The sequence below is a fragment of the Myzus persicae genome, unplaced genomic scaffold (genome assembly GCF_001856785.1).
Source record: "Myzus persicae strain clone G006 unplaced genomic scaffold, MPER_G0061.0, whole genome shotgun sequence".
NCBI lineage: Eukaryota > Metazoa > Arthropoda > Insecta > Hemiptera > Aphididae > Myzus > Myzus persicae.
The window spans coordinates 54,053-68,346 of NW_019104477.1; the positions used below are offsets into that span (position 1 = coordinate 54,053).

The 14,294-nt window shown below is 34.4% G+C and overlaps 1 protein-coding gene across 1 annotated transcript; it reads right to left on the reverse strand.

The window, feature by feature from the left end:
• Window positions 1-5,545: 5,545 nt before the first annotated feature.
• Window positions 5,546-14,090, reverse strand: LOC111042423 (mRNA decay activator protein ZFP36L2-A). Its single transcript, XM_022327022.1, has 2 exons — window positions 13,549-14,090; window positions 5,546-7,661 (listed from the first exon to the last, which is right to left on the reverse strand). Exons 1-2 carry the CDS (start codon window positions 13,588-13,590, stop codon window positions 6,945-6,947), a joined length of 759 nt encoding a protein of 252 aa, XP_022182714.1. The 5' UTR covers window positions 13,591-14,090; the 3' UTR covers window positions 5,546-6,944.
• Between the last annotated feature and the right edge of the window lie 204 nt (window positions 14,091-14,294).

Genomic DNA, 14,294 nt, shown 5'->3' on the forward strand with positions numbered 1-14,294 from the left:
TTAGGTACCTATACCTAATATTAATTGTATGTTTCAATATGTTTGTATGGGAGTAAACGCAATTCGTAAGTAGCGTATTAATGTATTGTATATTTGTATACCATAGATTAAATTAAAATATAAATCATTTACGTTAATATGTTGAGTAAATTATAACTCATAAGTATATTAGTATATTTAAGTAATGTAAGATTTAACTGATTTAAGTACATATAATCTGTGTGAATAAAATATACCTACTAGTATTATGGATAAGTCGTATTTTTATAATCAGACTACCGATTTTAGAGGTGAAATATAAAAGTTTTGTGTAATTACAAATTAGGTAGTAATCAGGACAGTAGGTTATACACTTGTACGCAAACCCGGTCAGTCGATTAGTTCATATTATGAAACAATTTCATAGATTTGTTCTATCGAATATGTTAATGTACACCATATATCATTTTATATAATTCGATTGTTCAGAATAATGTATTGCTGCAATTATTCAATTATATTTTTATATTCTTTATCAAAACAATGACTACAATCAGATATTCAGATAAGTAATTTTTTTATCTTTTATGGTTTCAAAGAATAGCCCAAATCATATTAATAATAAACTCAAATGTAAACCAACTGTACACAAACTCCTAGCTGATAATCCAATAAATATCTGAAATAAGCATTGACAAATGATTCGCAAATTTTAAATTATTTATGATGTACTTTGTTTGATCAATACAATTATATATATTATAATTATTTATAATTAATTGTGTTATTGTTTTACAGTATCATTAGTCATTACAATAAAAAAATAAAATAATAATAAGTTTCTAATTCTTATACGATATTATGATGCAGGCTATATGGTGTACTACTACTAGACTGAATAGTATTCAAACATGTTAAATATTTTTGAAGATAATATAAATAATTATACTGCAGGTACAAAAATTATACAAGACTAATATTGCCAAAATTGGTTAACTTTCGTTGAAAATTGATGCAGTCATATCATTATATCAATTACATATTTTGATGAACTATAATCTGTTTGAACTAATTTGTTCCATTAACAAATTCAAAAGATTCAATAATTTATTATATATTTTATTATTTTAATATAATTGATAGATTTTATATGTAGATATTCATAACATTGAAAGTTTATCATTATCTATTATTGAATGGGCCGCATGCTTAGTGGCTGGTGCTGATATTTTTGTTTACTGTGAATATAAGTAATAATAATTGATCGTTATTCGTTACCTATATAGGTACAGAGGTCAAATACACTGTTGATCGCATATTATAACGGCTTTGAATGCGTAATGAAATCATAAAATAATTGTATTTTTTTTCTACAGAATCTATAAAACGCGCATGTAGCCTACGCAAAACGATCATTATGTGTAATAAGTTCAAAAAGAGTTTTGAGATAAGACATTTTAAGATGATCATTGCCATTGCCCGTCGGAACAGTATAAGTCATCACTTATCAGTGTACAATTAAATATAGATTACGCAACAACTGTCATACATACTACGTGACGCCGAGACCACGTGAAGATAAACAAATGTATGCCAAAATATTCACGTTCGTCTAGTTGTGCAACACAACAGTGACAGAGTGACAGTGTCTCCGTAATTATAAACAACGTATTTATTATTATTCGAAAATAATAAGAACAACAAGAAATACCCTGCAATCGTTCAAAATATTATGTATATGATGAGTGATGACATTGTATTAAAATATGTTATTAATTGTTTCATCTGACAATTTCGAAAATATAATATTGAATATATTAAAATCGATAAAGAGTGTTGGTACATTTATAACAATGTTGATGTTCTTAACTGAAACTGTATAGGAGGCAGGTAAAAGTGAACAAGGTTAGTCGCTTAGGATCAACTAGATTAAAATTGAAATAGTTGGGGAAATAAACGTTACACGTAAAGTAGATAAGGATAAAGAAATATCAATTTTAAATATTTATAATTGAGTCATGAACAATTAAATAACTCTAATTGAATATTTAAAAATTCTTGGATGTAAATGTAATTTAATCCAAACTAAGAAGTCCTACCTACTTTATATCGTATCTTATATATCTATACATTTTTTATCAATTTGTAGGTATAGGTATACTTATTAATTAATACGATTTATTTAATAATAATAAATGTTTAATTTATAACTGTCAATCAATTGGGTGGTTTGAATTATCGACCCTTCAAATTTCCATTTTTGACAATAGACAAAATGTGTGCGATTGTGAACAGTAAGTGTGCCGCGGTTTTGGACGAAAGCTCATAATAAATTGTGTATTTGTATGGCTTAATTTTATGTTAAAAATTAAAACAATGCACCATGCACCTATGACCTACTTAACCGTTATGTAATATATCCTGACGGTTTTCCATCGTTTCAATAGAAAATTTACTCGTTTAATGTAGTGAAAAATGCCCGTGCCATGTATTTCAGTGTTATTGTGTTCTACCGAGCTCGTCTGTCGCTGTAGCCTGTAATTATATTATACGCGTAGTATTACAATAATAATTATGTATGATAAAATATAATAATAATATGATGATGATTTGGACATTAAATTATTCTACTACGAAATGGATTAAATTTAAAATAACACAAGTACCTATAAATTTCTTAAAATACATGCACATATTCGTTTATTCGTATACAATGTACAGTTCATATCGTGCCAATTATTTTTACGTCATTCAGAAAACAGATTATAATATGAGAATACTGCGATTTAAATAACAAGTACACAACGTGTATAAGAGTTGCATACTGTAAATAAGGTCGAGTGCGCTCATAAAACGGCGTTAAGGTTCAATAACAATAATAATATGTTATATTATATGATAAATTATAATGTATCGAACGATTAACGTAATTTTCTCGTACAAGAACATGATGGTTGTAATTTGTAAGCAATTAAATTTTATCGTCTCGCAAATAAAATAATATAACATCAACGACGACGTGCTCTCTTGTGAAAAATTACTCGTAACTCAATAGCACACCTGAAAACAAAATACAATTCTTTAACGGCCCGGAAATAGTGTTTAATAATGTATGACGTAAAACCACCATACTGGCATCTTAAATGCAGATAAACCACCCTAAACATAATCGTTATTTTAATTTATTTATTAATGATTGAAGATTGTATAAATATACTCAAATAATTATAAGTTCTTCACACAAATATTTTTTTTTTTTTGGATCCCTTCCGATTTTCACAGAAAACAATTTCTATGTGCGTTACAACATAAGGGTATAGATGTAAATAATACTAAACAATACAAAATATACCAACAATTTGTTGAGCCCGAAAATGATTTATTTTTTGTTGAAACGGATATCAAGTACTTCCAAGTGCGAAATGCAAATGTCATGCTCACTCATTTCAATTTGACGTTGATTGTTATTTGTTAATATGTGAGCGTATTCCACCGGCCCACAGTGATACCTGTATTATGTAAATAATGAATAAAACCAAAAGTAACAGGTTTTAAAAACGTTTCCTACTCTCTAACACGGGTAATATTATTTTTACTGATTATAATATCATATTGTATAATACGAAACTCGAATTATATACATGCGCCTTTATACTTATATCATTATTATATTAGTAATTTAGTCTGCACTCTGCAGCGACAGTAGCACGTGGCTCTTCTAATTAGGTTTTTGAAGTGTGATTGTCCCTCTCCTCCTTCTTCCATCCCACCAAAAACCAGTACAATCCACTATACAATCGCTCATGTGGATTATGGATAGCCTGCCGAATATCGCAATCGTGACTGATCGATTGGAGGGCAATTCACAAGTTTTTTTTTACGTTTTGCACAATAATATTTGACAAACCACGGTTCGTTTTAGGATTGATGTAGGCGCGTTCTTTCCGTACAACGACAGAAAATCCTCGTCGAGCATACAAATCTGAGAGAATACATAATATAAAGAACCGTTCTCATTTCTAGCAACGAATTAGTACAAGAAACTAATTATGGCAGTAAATAAGCCGCGGCGATCGACCGTCGACCCGTCCGGACGCGAATCCATAGAGCTCGTGGCTGCATAGCTGCAGTATTGTCTGTGTATAATAATGTATATTAAAATATCACAAATATCACAAATATCGCAACATCATCGTATCATTGCGGCGTGCGTGTTACGACGACGGCGACGACTAGACGCGGAAAAGCCTCGGGCGCACGATGCGATTAAAAAGTAATAGGGATAAAAACCACTTTCCCCGGCGCAAGCGATCCGGTCCGTAACACGTATTGCGTAAGGCGGCCGTTCACTATTACTACCTATTTACTATATCTCACTCTATACCAACACTGCGACTATAATACTATTCACAATACCGGTCTGCACGGCATTATATATACATATATATATATATATTATATAGATAGGTTACTCGTATACAACAATAATAACACGAGTATACCTTATTTTTTATGTTGCAGTCTATTTAGGTGTATCCGATATCCATATTACCGGCGTCCCCCTCCGTCGGACTCGTGTCTGCGTGCATCGTTAAAAAATCACTTCCTCTTTCTCTTATACCGCGCACAGTGAGTTGGTGTATACTGCAGCGATGATGGTGTACCATTATAATAAATTATAAAATCATATTTATATATACATATATATATATATATAAGAGGAAAAGAACAGCGGACCACTATAATAATGCGCAACGCTATTCAATAATAAAATCAAATTTAATAATGCTGTACGTCTGTTACTGTATTGAGTATTCTTAAATACGGCGATTTCGTTGCGTGGGTAGCAGCGGTGACTATAGCCAACACTTTTTTATAAAGCGACAACACTGCACAAACCGGACGGCCAGATTTCAAGTTTCAACTTGGAAACGCATACACTGGAGAGGAGGTATATAGAAATAAAACAATACAAGCGAGGTTCTTTTTTTTATCGATATATTTTTATTATTACTTTTTTCATTTTCACTATCAACCAAACACACGTTATAATATTAATAATAATATAATAATAATAAAAATAAGAGTAATACAAAACTGGTTTGTCAGGATGACATTTGGATAATAATTAAGTACAATTTCGATAGAACACACATAAATACATAATACATAATAATAATGTGTATATAAATACTAATTTTTCAACATAACCAATAAGGACAAAGGTAATTAATTTGTTGTTATACATCAAACAGCAGAGTAGCTAACGAGGGTTGGCTAAATACATAAATATAGAAAAAAATAAATAAAAACTCAATATAATCGATTTTTTAAAAAATATTAAAAGTACAAAAAGAACGACTGGGGAGGTACGTTCTGCCAAAATAATAAATTAATAAATTACGATTCTACAGTATAGTAAATACGAGCTTAACACACGAATACAAATAAAAAGATAAATAAGTCACACACGACGAGCACATATACACACATAAGTTTTAAGTCGAGTTGAGTTAATTCTGCGTAGAACACGGATAGGAGATTGGAAAAGATAGCGTCATTTTTATTTTTTTTTTTTTTTACAAACTTACACGGGATCAGACATTAATAATGTATAAATTAAATTGATTGAGTTCTCACAAAACGGGTTGATAATGTTTAATTTTTATAATACAAAACATTGAAAAAACAAACGTTACCGGCGTCTGTGTTGTACACACACACACACACACACCTGCGCCGTAAGGTTTACACGCGTTACCATTGCATAGAATGGATGGCGCGTATGGTAGGTACGTTGAGCGTGGCATGTATATTTAAATGTACACAATAAATATAATAATATTAAAGTTGTTATGCGAGTCGGTCAGCGTGCGTATAATATTAAAAATAATAATTAAATAAATAAACAGTTTTTTTTTTTTTTAGTTAAGTTATGTGAATAGTAGTTATAAAAGAGAGGAGTAATAATAATAATAATAATAATAATAATAATCATAACATTGAAGTCAGTTTGATGAAAGTATGTAGTAATAATTATAATAATAATAATAATGGTTTGACGTAAGCATACGAACGCAATACGTACTGACGTGATCGGTGGGCAGTACCGTTCTAAAGGACAAATTCTGAGAAAAACGCGAGTGGCGACGAGCGCAGTGGTCTGATAGCACGTACACCGATACAGATCCGAAAAACGCGACTTCCGGCCAGTTTCCGGTAGCAATCAGACGCTGCGCTCGGTTCCTTATCTCCCAGAAATGTTCCCCGTAGAACGCCTATAACCCACCGATTACGACCATCCAAACTTAATCACGTCCATATACGTACAGTCAAAATAATATTAATAATAATAATAATAATAATAATAATTATAAAAATAATAATAATAAAAATAACGGCACCCCGCGCGGTACGACGGGGTGCACCGGTTAACGCGGACCAAAACTAATGCTAAATAACATAATAATAATAATAATAATAATAATATACGAGTATAATAATTAATAAGTAATAATAATAATTAATAAGAATAAATCGAGTAAAATCGTTACGGGCGTATGGTTATCGGTTTCTTTTCGTTTCTTTTTCTTTTAATCACGCGCGAGGGAGAGTGAATTGGTGAGTGGGGGAGAGAGGGAGAATGAGAGAGAGTATGTGTGTGTGCGAATACGATAGGAATGATTAAATAGTATAGTAGTATAGTACCTATACAGTACATATACGACATAATAATATTACATAAGTTAAGCGTAAGTATAAAAATTCGGAACATCAGATTAATATCATAATAATTGTCTGTAAAACGAACGCCGTTAAAGTTGTAAAAAAAAAAGAAAAAATACTAAATTAATTAACGAGAAATATAATTTAAACTATGTACAAGACTGTTATCACGTTTTGGTATATATAAAAAAAAATTAGAACAATGTGGCAACTGCCGATGGGCGGGGGGTGGGGGACGCTCAGAACCCGTAAAAACCAAAATCTGGTTCGGGTTCGCTGAGGCGGCGCGGTACGACTGTGGCCGGCACGTGGAACGAGAACACGTCACCTGTGGCCGGTGGAGAGCCGGACAGCCTGTTGAACACTGGTAATCGGCCCTCGGGCGACTGCGGCGGCGTGAACATGCTGTCAAGCATGCCGAGCCCGAGGTCGGCCAGCGAACCATCGCTGCCGATGCCGGACGACGATGAGGTGGATAGCGGCGGCGAAGCAGGCGACGCTGGCTGTATGTAACCGTCGCCCTTGTGCACGAAATGGCATCGCTGACCGTAAGGGCAGTAACCGGCTGAATTGAACGAGCGGCACGGTTCTGTCTTGTACTTGGGATGCCTGAACACCGGGCGCAGATCCTGTTCACCGTGAGCGAACTGACACTTGTCGCCGTACGCACACTTGATTTTCTCGATGTACTGACGGCACATTTCCGTCTTGTATCGCGAGCCCATCGGTGCCTGGGGCGGCAACGGCTGTTGATCGTCAGTCAGTTGCTGTGGTTGCTGCTGTTGCTGCTTACCAGATCCACCGCCCCCGCGACGACCCTGTCCCTGGCGGCGTCTGGGTTCCGATGACACGGATCCCTGATTGCTGCTCCCACTGTTGCTGCTGCCCGTCGACGACACCATCTCTTGCCACCAGTGTTCCACTTCTGTGGCCACTGCGCGCGGTCGATTCTGTGTCTGCGGAAAAAGAAAATACAATTAAATTTGTAGAATAAAATATCATTTTTTATAAGCTACGATTCGTACATAATTAGATGCCGCGCTGGTAGGTAGGGAGAAAAGCGAGAGGTGACAGAGTATTTATTTTATAATATCATAAAATATGTTATATAAGTATTAATACAGGTACTCGAGCGATGCGGTGCGTAAAGAGAAACCTAGTTTAATTTTAATTTTATAATAACGCGATCATCGTATTACAACTAACAAGTTACAACATTTGCACACACGAGGACCGGTATCAAGTTATTCGTTAGGAAATATTACAAAAGAGTTTTTTTGATTTTTTCCATGTTTACCTATAATTTTGTTTATGTACTTTCGTATATTATGCAACGAAAGACTTCATGCCAATACAGGCTCAAATTGTTGATTTACCAGTAACGCAGTTATTCCACATCATAATGGATTATCAGCTAAAATAAAATCTGTCTAAACAGGGTTACTAATTATTAATTTCCGAGATATGACAATAATAATTATAACTGTTATTCCCTAACAATAAACAGAATGCCTAGTTGAGTAGCTACATTAATACTAGAGGGTTACAGAAGTACAGAACCACTCAATATACTAATCGACCAACTATACAAACTATATATTGTACCTGTTGTTTATTTTTCAAAATACATTCAAAATGTTATGTATTTTAATATTTTATACATACAGATTTTTAATTGCATAGGTTGAATGGTATTATTATTAATACCTTGACATATTTTTTGTTTGAAAACGCAATTCCCACCGAAAGTAGACACTGCGACATTTCAAGAAGAATATTGTACTATAACTTTTTTTTATCGTTTTTAGGCTCAAGTAAAATTACAACGTGTGTATTACTGTAATAACATTTTCTCCGCATATGGCACATCAGCATATTATTATGTTCGAGATAGCTGATAATGATTTATCAGTAGACTGCACATGTGCTGTGAATTGTGATAGAATATTAAGTCGACGAATAATTTAAAACATATACAGAAAAAATGATTAATTCACGTTTTAAATGGAAAATCACAATTCAAGTACACACACATTTGTAAGGAAATACATGAATTGATATGTAACATTAATTGTCAGGTTCACATAGCATACACATTATTAATACAACAAGGTTATAAAAAATGATATTTTTTTAGTCAACATGTCGCACACGAGGTTTATTTGTATTCAGTCCCCTCGCGTTAACACTTGATTCAAACGCGTAAAATATGTAAAGAAAATTTTTTCTTTATTTTCAAATTTCTTCCAATAATATTATTGAAATTGATGTAATCATTTTCAGTGTACTAGACGGAGGATTCCGCTTCTATAGACATAATAGTATACACATTACACACTCACATATACATCCGGTCATTATCTATATAGGTACAAACTACATATTCGGGGAGCTGTCTAGACGGACAAAAACATCGCACACGTTACAATAGTAATTTATAAGAAATTGCATTGTGTTTTTTGCTTTTCGACAGATGATAGTCTTAAACCGAGATATGGAAAACATAAAATTCAAACTAACAATCGCATATACAGACATTACATTACTCATAACTGCCATTCCTTATATATTTATTAAGTAATAAATTAAATTGTTTGATTTATTAACGATTACACACTTAGAACGAGGAATACATGTCACTATATAAACGAAATTAAACTAAAAAGATGTCAGTACTTATACATTATAATTTCGATATTCGTATGTGTGTTTTCAGTGAAGTAAAAAATAGAATAACAGGGTAATATTTACATATAAACAATAACGTTTGAGGTAGTTAAATGTTACTAGTTTATTTAACATTAACATATTTATTGTGACCTACTAATTTTCTTAGTAACTACATATACAACGGACTAATCGATCAGTAAATAATTGTTATTATTTTTTAACAAATTTAACAAATTAGGGATAGACCATGGCTAGATCTTTTATAACAAATACTATAAAACTATTATGACGTGTTTATAGTGTTTATTAGTGGTTCAAGAGATAGGTAATCAATGATCATAATAATATGATCTAATTTGAAGATAAAATTGTTAGTAAGACAATATATTGTTTTCATTAAAAATTAATAATTATCATAAGTTTTTTGAACGGCCGGAGACCATGTGTAATATGTCATGTAAACAAAAATGTTCGAAATCAAAACAAAGACAATTTTTCTCCATGATACTATTTTGTCATCTGTAAGCGAAACGCCTGGTTTTTATACCGTGACTACATTCTTAACTATTATATTGGTGTTTTTTGTCTAATAACGAAAATATGCGCAGACACAGATATTACAACAAACGGACACGGTCAGTGTTTAGAAAGTGAAAATATAACCGGTGCGGTCTTGAACGCTGTTGCATAAGGCTGTTGCGATACTCCACACGCACACACAATATTTTCACGTGTAGTAACAAAAAAGAAAAAAATTATCATCGTTTATTGTGTCCCACACCGATAAGTCCGAAAAAAAATTTCGATGACGTTTATGCATTACATCAGTATTCTCTCTTTTAATCTATTTTTATTCCCTTCAAGACGTCGCCGACCATGTCGCTGTCGTGGGAAACACGTCACACAGACACACACACACGCAGACAAATGTATGCGATTACGCGACAACTTCGGGAAGGACGAAGAAAGTGAAAAAAATAAAATATTCAAGTCGAAAACACGTGACTAATGATAAAAATTTTAAAAAGATGTACCCGAGTGCAAAATGTATGTCATCCGCGAAATGCGCTCGCCAAAAAACGCAACGTAACGTCAACAAGCGAAGATGTAGTCAAATTAAGCGCTAACTCAAAACGATATTGAATTGATAATGATTACCCATTGTCACCGTCTACTAACCATTCCCGTATAAAATATTTTTGTACACACACACTCACATTATATTATGTATATAGGACGGACGGGCGTCTTCTTGTGTACGATTTTTTAGTGACAAGGTCACGTAGTGTGCTTGTGTGTGCAATTATACGCAGCGGTAAGCACTACCGGGATAGCGTATACACATAATTTAATAATACCTAATAATAATAATATTAATAATATTCAACTATACGGGATATACATGTATTAATATTCTCTAGGGAAGGAGAAATGAGTATTGGGTTTTTGAGTCTTTTTTTTTCAACTATATCGTCGTTTTTACTACGAGCCGGTTACGTTTACAAATTAAAAAAAAATGTGTGACAGTGGCAAATTTTATTTATTTGAAATTGGTTTGAGCTTGCAGCTGCCCACGTGTTATTTATGTATGGGCCGCGCTGCGCACTACTATATAATGATCGTCGGGTCTCATACAGTATGAGCGCGGGGTGTGGTAGTGGTGATGGCGGCGGCGACGTCAACTTCCTGGTCGAGTAGCGAATTTCCTTTCTCTTGTTTCTCTTACACATGTGACCCCCCCGGGGGCAAGGACGTGTACGATAACCTAAACGTCCTAAACTATAAATCGTTTGTCCTTATTTTTATTGCTGCTTTTTCAAAAATGTACGATAACAATACGTCATAATGTAGTATTACTTAGTAAAATCGAACATCGGATACTACAAACAATATAGATCCATATACCAATAGAGGTACCTAACGTCTGTGTTTGAACATGGTCGCATTTTAACTAGCGATCGACCCTCACAGACGATATACGATAAAACGCATGGTATTTCTTCGAACCAAATAAAAACGTTAATTTATCGCCGTTCATTTACCTAAATAATAGATGTGTAGACATACGTACGACACTACGACTACATTATGTCAAGTACGGCCAACAATGCGGTCGATGACACGATGGTATATTTGAAAATGTACGTTTTTTTTTAAATTTTAATCCAATACCAATTCAAGATAATAGTTTTTTTTCGTATTAGTAGGTACCTTGAAACTCATTTCGAGTGTATAAAAGCCGTATTTGGTTATCGATTACGAGGATTGAAACGTGACAATAGGATTTGTGAGAAAATTTGTGGTCGTCTATTTGTTTTTGGTGAAACATTGTCTTAACGGTTTTCCCAAGAGCAGAGAAAACCGGAAGACAGCCGTATAACGGAGGAGTCTCGAACCGTGACCACTTTCGATTTTTATGAAATCATATGAACGGCGGTTAATTTGCTTATTCAACAATTCGAAATCATTATTATGATTATTTTTATTATTATTATATATTATCTTATCGCGTTAGGGATTTTGATTGGAGCACTTAAACGGTGTAAATAGCGAAAATGTAAACACGCAATGAGGATGAGCTATCGAAATTGATAAAAATAAAAGGCGATATCATAAATCATAATATAAAACGTTCGGTATTACCGTGACCTTAAAGTTTATCGCTCTACCTGCTCGTTATTGAGTATAATATTAGTGTACTGTGTACATGTAACCCACGACAAAATCGATTTTAAGAAAGATATTGTTATTTTTATATGCAAATTTGCTTCATCTCCATACCTACAAAAATAAAATGTTCGTGTCTTATTTGTACAATGAAATTGCAAGGAGCGCAAGAGAATCATTGTCAAAGCCCCAAGGTAAAAATATTATAAACGTGTGTTCAGTATTAGAAGTGTACACCATTTTAGACCATACTACGTTCTACACTAGCAGTAAGTAGTAACGTAGTAAACACAACAGCCAATTGATCGAATATATTCAGCACTAGTAGGGACAGACACACTACAATCGAACAAATGCGATGGCCTTCACAATTTATAATAAGTACCTACCTAAAATGTCAAATAGCGACAAATCAAACGTATTTGGCCTTTATAACCGTAGAACACATTATCAGTTATATAATCACGTGTGAGCTAGTGTATCCGTATGGTACTATGGTGTGGGGATTGAAAAAAAACCTGTTGGAATAGAAAATGTATGTCTGCACATACGACGGTCGTTATGCTTTGTGCGTGTGAGAAAGACGAAATATAACGTGAGCGGGCGGAGCGGGATGGACCCTTGCCGAGCACACAAAGGGGATCGAACAGGTGGTTGCTGTGTAGGACTAATACCACCCGAAGATTCAGTCGACCCTTCGGGTGGATATGGGGACGAGTAGAAAAACGAGAAAATAAAACGGCAAACAAGAGGTTCATTTATTATTACTACGAGTGTGTGTGTGTGTACACATGCTTTTTCGTTATTGTGTTTAAGCAGCACAAAAACAGACAAAGATGCACCGAAAATATTATCGATAGGTCATAAACCTTATGGACCTAAAACATTAAACCCGAACGGAAAAATGGCTTGCCTGCCGATAACAGCTAATACCCAATTGATGTTATGGAATATTTGTTTCAGAATTACAAACTCGTTCATGTGTTTTTTTATAAATTATTAGTTTGTTAGGTTTTTAAGTCAGCATAACCTATTGGCCAATTAAACCTATTCCGTTATCGCAGACGAGCACGTGATGAGCGGTAACGCAGTAGGGCCGCATCGGAGAAAAACTCGATGTTTCGCGATCACACAACATTTCAACAATACAGTATTAATAATTATTTATATTATTGGTAATTTATATTGATATCATCATGACGCACATCTCCGTGATGAATCGACGTCAACGCTCTCGACGAAGAGGTCCGCCTAACAGAGTGGCGGCAGGGTGTTGGGGATTCGCTAACAATACTGTAAGTTATAATTATAATGTCGAAACAAAAGCCCACCGACAAGCACGTGGCCCACGTGGTCGTACAACAACGTGCTTTACGTGCGTACTCCACGCCACTTACTGCGACACTACTTTCATCATTAACACGATTGGTTATAATAACTTAAATAATTTATAGTATTTGAACTTGAATTAAATTAGTATCATAAAAATATGTATGTGGTATTTACCTTGGCGACTGTTTCTCCACTGTTGAACAACGAGTTGGTCATTTTTTCACGTAGATTGTCAAACTTTTCTGTTTACGTAAATATTTCTGAGACGCACTCGTTTTATTATTTAGTTTTTAATAAATAATAAATTGATTTACCGTTGGCTAATTTCAGCGAGTTGCGTAAAAAACCAAATCGGAAAACAAAACAACACACTGGTTATTATATAACAATATAGGTACTATAATAATAAGTGTATAAATACAATATTATTGTTATAATAATACAATTATTATGTAATGTAACACTGGGCGATTTCGTGTGATGAACAACGACTTTGCCAATCGACGACAGTGGTCAAGAGGTAAAAAAAACAATTGAATACTGTGTATCGAATCGAAAAGCTCGAGCGTTCGTTGTCGCTAGGCACAAGTCGCTAAAAATATACTGAAAAACGCCGTGTAATGGTTGCGGGTAAGAAGCGTGTTCGTCTCGTTAGGCCGCGTATGTACGTGCCGATCGCGTTATTCGGACTGACGAGCGTATGCGGAGGAACAGTCGAGATCGGCCGCGGCGTGCTGGCCGCCGCCCGACAGACGGACGGACTAGTTTGCCCCCCACCCCGCCGCCGCGCGCCGTACCACTCGCGACAACGTCTTCCCGTCAAACCCTCTCTTACAGCCGCCGCACCGCGCCCGCCCGACCAGCCGACGTTCTCGTGTGCGTTTTCTCTGCGCCGCACGTTACGACGGCGCTCGCACCAC

Coding starts and splice junctions, on each gene's coding strand:
- LOC111042423 (XM_022327022.1), bottom strand. CDS start 13,590: ATGACCAACTCGTTGTTCAACAGTGGAGAAACAGTCGCCAAG. Junction 7,662..13,548: donor GTGGAGAAACAGTCGCCAAG/GTAAATACCACA, acceptor CTTTTTCCGCAG/ACACAGAATCGACCGCGCGC.